A 13,153-nucleotide genomic window follows, 5' to 3' on the forward strand; every position below is an offset into this window, starting at 1 on the left:
GCATAGCAAAATTTCTTACATTTTAACAAGCACTACTAGTGAAGTTGTCTTTCTTCCAGGAACCAATGAATGGTATTTTAACAAGCAAGTATGCTTTATCTAAAACGTTATTTGTTTAATGTACCCCCATGGCTCGGGGGCATTACAGTGGGGAGTGGGGATATATAAAAGTACAATATATACAGTGACGAGAAAGAGTAACAAGATGCAAGTACATAGAAATAGGCGTAAATTATCAGGAAGACAATACTTTCAGAATGCAGTGGGGATACATTAAAAACAAATTTTAGGCAGTAAAAGGTGAATATTGACATAATAACAAGCATGAATACATAAAAAAAATCGCTTTGCAAAATGCATTATTATCTGCCATACAAACAATATTATGGGGAAGGCAACTCCAGCTGGCACAGGTTCTAGGAATGAATGAATCATAAAAACACATTCGTGAGACAAGAAGGAACACCAACTTGATGGCGGTGATCAACGCAAGCCGATATGTAAGATGGTTGTGTTAGTATTTCGTTTCTCAGAAAGTCGTTGTGGTATATTTCATGAAAAATGAATAATGACGCTACTGACCAGCGGTGAGATAAAAGTGGGAGGGAAAAACTTGATTTCATGGCAGTCACACTACTTGTTCCAAATTGGAAACAAGTGAATCAATGCCGGGGCTCCAGCAGATGCTGAATATTCTAATTTCGAGCGTACCAATTTTAATGAACTGAATGAACGAGAGAAATTTCTGCGAAGATACCCCAGCATGTGCTTGATATATTTTATGATACAGTCAACATGAGTTCTCCAAGACAGATTAGAAGAAACACAAAAATTAAAGTACATATATGATAACACGATCTCAAGAGAAACATTGCTAATCTGATAAGTATCAGGTGCATTTGAAAAACGAGAAATGTGCACATGCTTACACTTATCAATATTTAGTTTCATATTCCATTTGTTACACCAATTGAGAACATTGTTAATGTCAGACTGATAGCAAAATACATCATTAATTTCATGGTAAATAACAGTCATAAGCAAAAAGGTTAATTGAAGAAGAAATGTTAGCTGGTAAGTCATTTATATCAATGAGAAAGAGGAGGGGCACAAGGATGGACCCTTAGACTTGCCAGAACAGAGAGGCAAAGAATGTCAGTCGTTGTTTTGCCATTATGTATTGAGAATGGTTTGAAAGAAAACAGTTATGCCATGCCTTATCAAGGTATGCCATTTTATAGGTGGTATGCACTGACGAACAGCCGTGCCGCTGCGGTGCTACCACGCTGCCCGCCATTTTTGCGGTGCACATAGAAAACGACCACCATGCAGACGACCTAGCGCTACCCTACAAGCGCATTGCATGTGATGGGGGTCCCTCTATGCATGCTGCGCGTCACAGCCAGCAGGAGTCGCACGTGTTTACTGCTCATGTCATGTATCCCGAAAGGAACGAAAGAAACGGGGAGTCTTCCTTCTTCGCTTGCCGAGAGGAGACGTGTTTCTAGCTGCTCTGCGGAGCACCGGATGCACGGAGTCAAGTGGCCTCGTGGGACCAGCGCCTGAGCGGCGTTGCGAACACTACATTACTAGTGCGGGTCTCGTGGTTGAAGTGCTTCGTGAATCGCAACTCGTGGTGTGGACTGTCGGCCATGGTCCCGCGGTGGCGTTTGAACGGCAAAAACATTTGTACTGCATCATGCAGCTAGTTGGAAAACAACGATTCATGATGGTGTTCTGCACAGACGACTTAGTGCATTCTGCTGGTGCGAGTATAGTGTCTTATGGTCGCAGTGCTTTGTATGCAGATCGTGTGGCAGCGAAACATGTGCTGCCTTGTCAATTGCACTGCGCCTGATGTGTGGAAGTGATGAAATATGAGCGAGTACGTGAAAGGTCTGTCCAGCGTTGAAAGCAACAGACATGTGCCAAAAATCTGGAAATGAGGTGGCGACAACCCTATTTGTATTAGCCAACAACGAGTTGACCAACGCTGTGGAAATCACCTACGTGTGGATACAGCGAACATATACTTCTGTTTTGTCCACAGCACACGTTTTGAAGCGAAAAGCTTCACTAGGCTAGTCAATTCCGAGTCTCGCGCGTGCTCTGTCATTAGAAAAAGCCACAGCTGCGCATGCGCAAACCGCGTGACGTCACAGGAGAGGCGCAGTTGGTCGGAGCCGCTGCTGCCGCCGCAACTGCTGCTGCGACTACGCCAGTTGACCTTTAGTCGGTGCCGCGCGCTTCTGCGCATGCGCGGCTGTGGTTGGAGCTGCTGCGACTCTGTCGGTATATATATAGGAGTGCTTTGAGAGGAACGTAGGAGGCATTCGCTATGGAAGACGATGCTGAAGTGGCGGCTTGGAATTTGGCTGAGAGGCAGCGATTAAACGCAAGACGTAGGGCTCAACAAGCTGCTAAAACACCGGAAGAGCTGCAGACTTGCCTTGCTACAAGGGGAAAGATAGATGCTGAACGTCGTTTGACTGCGCCAAGCAGGAAAATTAGCGAAGATTCCGAACAGTCGTCGCGCAGAAAAGAAAAACGGAATGAAAGGCTTCTTTTCGCTTCTGATATCCAATTTCTTCGCAGTCGCGCAATTACTTTGCAAGTGGTCTGCTTAAGCAGCCAAAGGTTAAAGTGCTGCATGATGGGAACGTCGTCGTGATCGGACAGGTAAGTGTTTTCCGACCAGGCATTTCGAGTCAATCCTGAGCATGCGCTAAATTTCATCCTTTTCTGCTCTGTGCGTTTTCAGGTGCACCATTCGCAGTCATTTCATGAAAAACTGCTGCTTCCATCCATAGCTCCTTATTGAGGCTGATGGTGAAGTTGTCCACGACCACAGTAACTTCATGGCTGTTTCGGGGGAGGCACACTTTCACATTGGAGCATTCCTGTTTTTTTACTTAGAGACGGTGGTAAATCGTCAACAACCTTTCATGCACCTCCTCACGGTCCAGGGTCGGCAATCACAGACCTCACGCGTGCCCTTTCTCGACATCGTGTGTACCTAAAAAAAAACAGTCAAGCCTCTGTCGTTGGATTCCACAAATCAGCGGCTCGATTGCTACCTTCCTCTTCCATCCTCATTCCTCCCACATTTCTGCGCAAAATTTTGATTCGCACTTGTCATTTAAAGCCTCCCCAAAAAGTGCGGTCGTCTTGTAGTCTAAGTTCAAACTTGGTGCCCAGTCAGGATGCCCCTTGTCTATGTAGTATGCAGGTGGTCAATTCAAAGTTCGAAACATCATGTAGGACCAAATGCATTCGTCAGAGCTCCAAACTTGAAGGCTCTCTCCAGATACTATGCAGATAGTATGCACCACACACAGTAATGGGTCGCCGAGTCGTTCGGGCCCTCTCTATGAATTTGTTGCAGCCACGTGGCCCTAACAAAAGCGCTGTCGTCTTCGAGCAACCTCCCTGCCTTAGTTTTCATAATGAGAAGAACCTCACATGCAATAAATTTTCATCGTTGCATTCATGCAGCCGTATAAACTGCACAGAACATCATAAACCGTTGTTTCCTAACTGGCTGCAACGCGCAGCAGTTTAAACGTTTTGCCATCCAAACGCCACCACGGGACCGTGGCCAGCAGTACACACCACGAGTCACTAACAAAGCGCTGCAACCACGAGACCGTCACCAGCATGAGACACAACACCTGCACCAGCAGCTACATCCACCGCACAAATGGCGGGCGGAGTCGATGCGCCATGGCACGGCTGTGCGCTAGTGCATACAACCTATATGGCTAAAGCTAAAATTTTTTGTTCTTATTTTATTCGTCACAGTTGCCTATATGTTAAAGCTGCACTACTCTGGACATACTTTTGTCATAAATTTATAACATTTTTGAGAAGCACATATAGCACGAATAAAAAAAACAGTCATTCGACATTACAAGTCTACTTATGTACTGCAGTGGCAAAGTGTGAATGAAATCACTGCACAAACGTGAAAACAGGATGGATGTATGCGGCAACACAAACCGACACTGCGATCAGGAGAGGTAAACCCCACAATACGACTACTACGTGAAGAAGGCCCCTTGGAACCAAGAGTGTAGCTTAAAAGCGATGAGTCGATAAAGCAGCGGAACAGCATAAAGTAAATCAAAAGGCATCTTTCCCACTATGTGAAATCCCCGCAAAGCCAAAACGTACCTTTTCTTCTGGCTTTTCTAAAGATGTAGCATCTCTTTCATGAATATCAGGAGCCTCTTGGGCACCCTAGTAGACAGAAAAGTGACGTCAATCGACGAGTCTCCCAAATTTACACATGGAGAATGAACGCAGTCAACGGCACCAATAAAGGAATCGAGCTGCAACGTTACCTGAGAGTCCTCTTCGGTATCCATGCTGTCTTCCTGGGTAGGAATCACCTCCTAAAGATGCAAATTCCACCGCAATCAATAAGGAGTCCGAGTTACAGGCCTTAGTTTTCATCACGCAATACCAATATGCTGGGGTTAATGTTCTCATTTATATATCACAATTATTTGCTGATTACTTACATTTTCTTCATCTATAGCGGCCTGAAGCCTCTTCAGAAGGTCAGCCTTTAAGCCTGCGAATAAAACGGGCGAACGACAGCAATTCAACACCGGTTCTAATCAACAAATATCGAAACTTGAGTCGTGCGACATTCGCCATAACCGTACGCTGTAAAGCGAGATAACCGCACAATAATGGAACTTCCTAAATCTGAACGCATGACTACACTGCGTGCAAAAACCTTATGAGAGAGAAAAACGTTCAGGTGTTACAAGTGATGCGCAGTTCCTCCAAGTTATGAAGTTGCCGCATGCGATCGTCACAAAACCGCGCTGGCGACACAGCCTCTAAGAGTAACTAAATAGCATCATTTACTTTCCCCGTCAAGCCTAGAAGATAAACGTTATCAGTAACGTTACCTGATGTTGACAGTCCTCGCTCTGACAACTTCTCCTTTAAATCAACTACACGCAACTTCGAAAGATCCCCTCCACTGCGCGACGCCATTTTTGTTTCGCAAACAACTGACTCAGTCAGACTTGGTAAACATAGCAAAATATGGCTGTTTGGCGCTGTAGGTCAGTACTGTTTTTGTGGTATTGTGCAGCTGTCAAAAAGGTAGTTTTATAAAGCTGTATTTTCTACCACATAAAGTGAATTTTAATAGTCACACTTGAGTGACAACACTCGAAAAGGTTAGAACAGAAAGGAGGAGTGGTGAACACTGCGCATGGAAACCAAACTGGGGCAACTGTGGCACTGATGTTAAGCCGCTTCGGTTGCTTTTTCTGGTTGTATTAACTCTACATGGCTTTTCGCCGAGCGCCGAGCTACCATAGAGTTCCTTACACTCGCATAGAGTAAGAAACTCTATGCGAGCTACTGACTACAGTGAGCTGGTAGTCGAGACATCTTTAGCTGAGGTCTAAAAATTATATAGGCAGCACTACACTAGCTACAACGAAAAAAAAAAAAAAAAAAGAAATAAAAAATACACCATTTCAAATTTTATCACACGTCACACCTTGCTCTGGATGACTCGGTGATATCTGTTTCTTGTGACCATCACGTTGAACATGCGCAGATTTGCTCATAGAGGAGGTGACAGTACGGTTTTGCTTCGCGTTAATTAAAAGCTGGTATGAATCGTGCGTTACTTAGCCGGTGGAAGCGGCCCGTTATTTCGAACGGTAAACAATTGAACCATGGACGGTTATTAAAACTCGTGATTGAAACGAACAAATGCATTACTTACGTTCTGCTGGAACGGCTCCAGATGCATAACCTTGTCAACCGCGATATCTTGCAGATGACGCAGTTAAACAGGAGTCCACACCAGGTATGCCCAGTTCGTTTCGTTTGCCGGCTGTAAAGCCTGCTGCATACGCGTCGAGAGAAGACGCATGTGTGATTTATTGCCGGTGTATGCGTTCGTGCGAGCTTCTTTGGTGGCGCGGTCAGCTTTACGCAGCTGGAATCCCCACGTGTCAAGCGCACACGCGAGAAAAAACAACAAAAAAAAAGAGAGAGAGAGAGAGAGAAGAAACTGTATGCCAGACTAGGCATATAAAAAGCGCAGACAGTAGAAGCAGCTGGTTGCAGCTTGAACGGCTTTTAAGGCAGAAGTCCCGTGTGCTCAGCCTCGAGCGCTCGCTGCTTGTTCACGTGGTGTATAAATATGGCTGAAATAATATTCAAATCATCCAAGAGTCTGGCACAATTCTCATATGTCAGTGAATTGTGGCCGCAGGCCCGCAGCGAATCAGTGGGCCCTGCAGCGTGGTCCACATAATTAACCATGAACGTTCCACAATAGTAATTTATTGGCTATGTATTTTCCCTTGGATAGCGATACGGTAAACCGCAATTAACCTTATCATCTTAGACATCCCATATCTCGTCTAGTTTTGCCTAGATGTTCTGTATGCGTCTTCATGGAAAGTTGCGCCTGTACTCCATTGGTTCGTGTCCCGTTTCGCCATCAAGCATTTGTGAATATCGCACTTTAGCCTATATTGACCTCGACGCATAATCTTTCCGAACTTGTCAGCCCCACAACTTCGATATATTAATATCCAAAACAGCAAGCCGTCCTATACACAACTACCACACCATATCAGGAGAAATTTCACTGACATTGCAATGTTTCATTCGTCGTCACCATTCGCCGCCACGGCTATACAGAGGAAAGCTGTAGAGCTTCCTCAGAAACTTCGTAGTTAAAGAAAAAATCGTCCTGATTCAGGGATCAAGCCCGGGACCACCTCCTTTCAGGGGCAGTCGCTCTACCAACTGAGCTAATCAGGACGATCAGCAGATCACATGGTAGGGCGAGAGCGAATTGATCAATAACTCGAACTGGGAATGGCGTTGGTGGACCAGGACGAACCTTTCTTTAACTATAAAGTTTCTGAGAGAGCTGTGCAGCTTTCCTCTGTAGCCGCATGGCTGCTCTTGGGTAGAGGTCAACGAGTATAATTCCTCCCTTACTACAAATCTACACCACCTTGGGATTCCTCTAAATATTCGACTGTTCGTCGGCAGCAGTATGAAGAGAGCGGGCGCATGAGGAAAGAGAGAGACGTGGACCTTTGAATCATGTACGTAAAAGCATGCGGAGTCTCTAGTGTCCGAAGAGCGAGCGGTGCATAGCAGCGATGAGTCGAATGGTGGGAATTGGCTAGAATCTCCTAGAAGCCGGCTGACCGGCGCCGACGCGTCGCTTCTTACATTCTGTGCAGACCATGACGCTTATTCAGCGAGCGAAGGTGCGTCCCCTACAGCCGTAACACCGGGTAGACATGTGATGTTTTGAAGAAACATGTACTTTCTTAGATATTCTAGCGTGTGAGTATACTTGCGTAAGCACAATAGTGGAGACCGCGCCGGCGCTGTAGGGGTACGATGCGAGGGGGTTCTGTGCGGTCTTGTTCATGCTTTCGCGTTGTCACAACTAAGCAGTCTTAAGTGCCCCTGTCGAATATTTGAATTGTATAGGTGATCAACAAAAACTTTAAACAAAAATTGGAAGTGGCTTAGCAAGGCTATGCTAGGATATACGTATCGAGAGGTACGTTTCCCTGGCTGAGCTTGTGGCGTAGCCTCCTATAGAGGAGGCTATGGTTGTGGTCACTGTATGTGAAGCAATTAGAGACATTGGGTATACGGATATTTTATTCATTTTGCTTGACAGAGACGAAAACTGCGCAATGATCTGTGAAGTAGCATGCAGCAGTCTCAATTTTGTCTATACAGTATCGATTTGGTAGAGTTTCTTGGTTATACAAGGTCTATTAGGTAGTCTGGACGTGAGAAACCAAAGACAGATTAAAGTCAAACTTTTCTTTCATACGCTGAGAGAGACCTGTTTCCTGTTGAAATCACCCAAATCCACACACAATTCTGAAACCGTGCCGTAGGCTGGTATAGACGTGGCAGCCACATCAATCGTCTGCTTGATAGATGTTCCCAGTGCCACGTAGGCTCCTTGGATGGCAATGCCGTTCTTCAGAAGCCGAGCACATCAGGATTCACCATTATTCAGCGCAATCGAAGGGAAATGTCTGATGGCGGTAATGCCTTGTTTCATGTGCGCGCAGACTCCAGCGTTCTTATTTGGTTCAAGACGACTGGCATTTCGGCGGCTGTGCGCCGTCTTTTACACTCGGCAGTGTGGCATCTCCGTTTGGCAAGCCGTTCCTCTCTCTGCTCCGACGTCTCCGCTTCTCTCTTCACCTTCTTACAATCATTCTCTCTTTGTTGAGTAGTCAAGCGCCAAGCGACAAGCTCAGGTTCGGAAGAAGTTAATCTTCTCTTGTCTATACTGCCGTTTAGCAGCGGCTGGGAGCTCATCTGCCCATGTTAAACGTTGTGATACAGCCGCCTATTTCATTTCCGTCTTCTATACGCAATACTGTGCATGTGACGCGCGGTTCGGGCGATAGGAGCGGTGTGCGGCGAGGCGACGCGAAGTGCGCGAAAGTCTCTCTGGTTGACGGCGATGCGCACGCCGCACTTCCACTCCTTTCCGGTTGCCATGGCCTCTCCCGACCACCGCGAAATGCTCGACTGGTAGCCCAATGTAGCTCTCGCTACAAAAACCCAGAATTCTTTAGAGCGAACATGTATTTACCGCGTTTTACTATTGTACATAATTTGTCCTGTTATGGTGTCAGCCAGACCTCATATGTAATACCACCAATTTGCGTGCCTGTAAGGTAAAGTGAAGTGAAATGAAGACATCCAGTGATGAACGCAGTCGACCTTTATGGTGAGGAATTTACGCAGCACGAATCAGGCTTGACACAGTATTCTGGGGAGAGCTAGCACCGGCCATTCGAGCCGCACACAGGGGAGGCCGCAAACATGGCAGGGCCGCCAACGCTGGGCCGAAATCGCCTGCAAGAATTCGATGCCTTTCCGCAGAAAGATGTTTATATATGTCTGAAAAAGGACGAACATCTTCATCGTACACCATCAGTCCGGAAAGCCTGCCAAAAATAGGTACCTCTCCATCCAAAACCTTTCTCCTTTATGTCTCAGAGAAGGCGTAGTAGGGCCCTTCTAATACCCTCAGATTGAATCCTGGAGGTATGAGATTGGACCGCTGATGACTGCGATCTAATGCTTTTCTCAGCTTTCGAATAATAGCGGGAATTTCGAATAATAACTGAGTTGGAGTAGGGCGCTCTGTGGCATATACTGCGACGGTTGTTCTAAAAACAAGGCACACAATTGGTCGTGTGGGTCTTCCTTCCTCACTCCTGGCAGCTCGATCTTAGCACTAAAAGCAGCTGCTGCGCTCTCTGCACCTTTCTTGCCGCTGTGAAAGAGGGTATACAATTCATAGAACCCAAGCTTTGTAGCAAGTCGTGATTCTTGCAACACCATAACGCTTACCCCCAACCCCCCTGTTTAGTGTCTGTCCTTCCTTTTCTCACTTACACCTACTATCAGGAGGTCTTTTAGTGTTGATGTTGTTAACATCGTTTCTTTAAAAAAAATTCAATCGAGATAAAGCTTTATCGAACAAAAACCCGGCGGCATATGGCGTACCGTCTGCTTTAAAATTCGCTGATTTATTGACGGAGCGTGTGACGACATCAGATCACGTGCCTTCGTCGAGCGCTGGTTGGTCGATGGGGGTGAACGTCTTGAGACTACATGAAATGATCCAATTGGCTTGCGCACTGGTCACGTGACATGACCAAGCGTTGTGGACGGTTGAAGGTTGAGTATCGGCTGTTACATAGGCTCAGCATAAGGAGAAAGCAGTGATGACGATGAAGGAGAAGCAGGCTGAGCAGACTTCAGAATATTGCTGCATTCTCGACACGGAACGTAATTAAGTGTCCCCTTCATTTTTATTAACCGACTTGGGCCCAAATGATTTCCTGTTTGGAAGAGATTGCAATGGACTTACACTGAAAACAATACAGTGGTGGGAATGTCGAGAATGTCCAAGGGCAGCTTGAAGGATGCCTTGTAGCAGGTGAGATTTCAATTTGGTGCAGCTCCATCGTGTTTCCTTTCAGGAGTCCGATATCGTCTGGGTCACCAAATCTGTCGGAGCTACGTTCAGGAAAGACCAGCTCAGACAGCGTTGAGGTTCGAACTGGCACGTTTTATTTCCGCTGCTCGCGCAGCCGCGCCTCGTGCCAACTTCTTTCTTGTCCGGCACCGGGCCATAGCCCGCGACCGAGCGTGGCGCGAGGGACGCTACAAGAAATAAGATATTTTATACCTTATTTATACCCATAGCGAAGTCATTTATAACCAACCAAGTCATACGAACCTGTCGGCATGGCCCCAGAACAGTGTGTTTTACTGCTCGCCCAGGGGTGATGGAAGGTTCGAGTCCCACATCTCCCTTCCATCTCAAATGAGAAGTCAGAGTTGACAGCGCCTGTCAAGTCACGTGACGTCGTGGCGTCACCAACACTCCGACGACCGGCCATATGCCACTTGCTAGAGGCATTCTTGTGATTTTTTGCCCACAACGCCGAGCTGAACAGACTTATCGCCAATGCGGACGGCGACAGCGTCCGCATTGGCGCTGTCGCCGTCACGCCGTGGAGAGTGAGGCCTTTAACGCTATCGCATAAAAATAAATAAACGATACCACGAACATAGATACACATCATTCATATGATAAAATATGTCTTTGTGAAGTAATAGCACATGCAGATTGGCCGTACAAAGTTGACGTACGCAACTTCCTTACATAGCATACCTCGGAAATCAGTTGTGCATGCTTTCCCGAACACCTGCCAATTATGTGTGAAAACAAAATGATTCGCAGTTGCACTACAGACTGTGAACCACGAAACTGAGTTTGATAGGGCGGGGTTCATCAATTAGCTACACATGAAAGTTAACACATGCACCAATTTTTCGTGTTTCATGGTACACTATTCAAAGTGATACCTTCTCTGGAGCAGATCCTATTAAATTTGTGCCGTACCTTCTTACCTTGCCAAAAATAAACTTCGAAACAATTTTAGAGCGCAGCTCTTGCTCGTGACTCGAACGACATAGGCGTAACCAGTGGGCAACCATAGGGTGGCCCATGGGGCCACCCTATAAGAGTTGGCGCTGGTCAACCGAAGGCACAAGATTCTGCTCCGCCTCCCCAAACGCGCCATGGTCATTCGTATTCCGGAAAACAGAAGTGTCGGACAGAGAGCTGAATGGCAGCGTTGAAAATCAGAGGGACCTCTTAACGTATTCAGATATGTGGCCCAAAAAACACAAACACAGGAGAAGATACACAACACACGCGCACTACCAACTGTAATTAGAATTTGAAAACACTTCCTCTTCACCGCGCCTCCTCTTCTACACTCAGGCACATTTCATCGTCCTCTTCTTCTCATCTTCCTCTTCTTTGCCGTTATTTTGAGAGACCTCTTAACGCTATCGTATCCTATACTTAAAGGAGAAGCTTATAGGCTCATAAGTGTACCCGAGTAGCATAACGATGACGGATGGTACAGGAGATGATAAAAAAAAAAAGTATTTCACCTGACAGCAGAGGAGAATCGCAAAGAAGCACGGTGGCCTTCGCATACGTTCATGGGGTTTCACATCGGTCGAAGAAAAAGTGGTAAAAAGTACAATGCCAAAGTCGTCTTCAAAGCAAATAATGAGTTAAAGAAAAAATGTCCAGCACTCAGCATGCGCGTGAGCAATATGCCTAAGAGCACGAAGGGATGCAGTGTTCGCCATGATGAGGTGTTTTTGTCATGTAGAACGGGGGTAGTGTATCTAATTCCTCTGTCCTGTGGTAAGAATTACATTGGGCAGACGGGGCGATGTGTGAATATACACCTGGCAGAACACCGTGATTTCTTGGGCAAAGTAACCAGTTCTAACCTAGTTCTTCACTGCCAGAAGGGCAGAGAGTGCCAACCACAATTCAAAGACACGCGAATATTGTACGAAAATCATAATCTGGGATTGCGTGAAATGGCTGAAGCATTTTTTTTTTTACCTGGCAAGAGAGGGAGACATGTGTGGCGAAACCATCAGTTAGCCTTCACAGGAATGAGGTTGCGTGGCTGCGATTGGTGCTTACCAGGCGAAATTGATTAATGTGGAACTACAGCCTAACATGAAAACACGCATAAGGGAGAAAACACGACACGAGCATAATGTCGTGTTGTCTGTGTTGTCTTGTGCGTATTTTAATGTTAGGCTGTTGTTCCACATTAATGTGCATCAACTAGCTGAGATTCAGATCATCCTGCAGCGAAATTGATTATATTTTCGCCTCAAAGAGTTGTACTTTCCCCGTGGCTTGGAAGACTGATAATCTCAAGTGGTATCTATTTATTCTTTTTCTTGCACAAGTGTTCCCCGCTTTCTTGTGCGTTTCTGATGATAGCTTCAAGTTTTTTTTTTACTTGAGGTTTAGGAAGGACACATAGTTAACTGCGAGTATACTAGGACGCCTTCGGTAATAACAATCAATCGCTCGTATGTGCTCCTGTCAAAGGAGAGTTGGAATCTAGGCTAGTTGGTACATACTTTTAGAAATCAACAACAGTCAGAAACGGGACGAAGGACAAAAAAAGAGAAGGCCAAGCAACAAATACTGCACTAGCAATTTCTTTTATGCATCTTAGTTTTTCTTAACTGATATTCGTTTCTAAAAGTCCTGTAAAAGAGATGCGCATGCCTTACCTCTGATTTGAAGAAAAAAAAAAAAAGAAAACTTTCATGCATGCACGTCGCATATGGTGTCGTATCCAGAAACATGTTGACGCACACATAAATCAGAAACGCATAAACACAGACACGAGCACAAACGTCTGCTGCCTTCACCGCTGCTTGGTTTCATTGATGACATCATTACAGTCTTTTTATTTTCATAGAGAAAATATTAGAGCATGTCTTTAAAATCTCATGTATACATCGGTATCGGTCGACGTGTTTTTGTCGTTACTATAGGTGGCCTTTTCATTAATCTCTATCGTCAGTTATCTATTACCGCAACCAATGTAGGGAGGCTGTCGGCATGCTTTTAAGATCCTGGTATTTAAGCTTTCGCTAGGTTCTATAGCCTCCAGCTCGTTCTATTGGTTCTCTTTATCAATTGTCTTAGCACCTTGTTTACCTTTGCCAGCACGACATTGCGATGTAATGAACC

The 13,153-nt window shown here is 45.6% G+C and overlaps 1 protein-coding gene across 3 annotated transcripts in view; it reads right to left on the reverse strand.

Annotated features, from left to right (window-relative positions):
• LOC146190333 (splicing factor 3B subunit 2-like) overlaps positions 1 to 5,973 on the reverse strand; it is a 57,472-nt gene extending 51,499 nt beyond the window's left edge. For 2 of the 3 annotated variants that reach the window (XM_084600801.1, XM_084600799.1), the window contains exons 1-4: positions 4,923 to 5,075; positions 4,524 to 4,576; positions 4,344 to 4,394; positions 4,174 to 4,239 (exon numbers count right to left, since the gene is read on the reverse strand). In XM_084600801.1, the coding sequence (XP_084456927.1) occupies positions 4,174 to 4,239; positions 4,344 to 4,394; positions 4,524 to 4,576; positions 4,923 to 5,010 (258 nt within the window). In that variant the 5' untranslated portion in view covers positions 5,011 to 5,075. Of the gene's footprint in view, positions 1 to 4,173; positions 4,240 to 4,343; positions 4,395 to 4,523; positions 4,577 to 4,922; positions 5,076 to 5,758 lie in introns of those variants that run through there. The other variant, XM_084600800.1, reaches the window with a different exon arrangement.
• Between the last annotated feature and the right edge of the window lie 7,180 nt (positions 5,974 to 13,153).

This window comes from Amblyomma maculatum, chromosome 4 (genome assembly GCF_055883805.1).
Source record: "Amblyomma maculatum isolate TAMU_Amacu chromosome 4, ASM5588380v1, whole genome shotgun sequence".
In the NCBI taxonomy this organism is placed as follows: Eukaryota; Metazoa; Arthropoda; class Arachnida; order Ixodida; family Ixodidae; genus Amblyomma; species Amblyomma maculatum.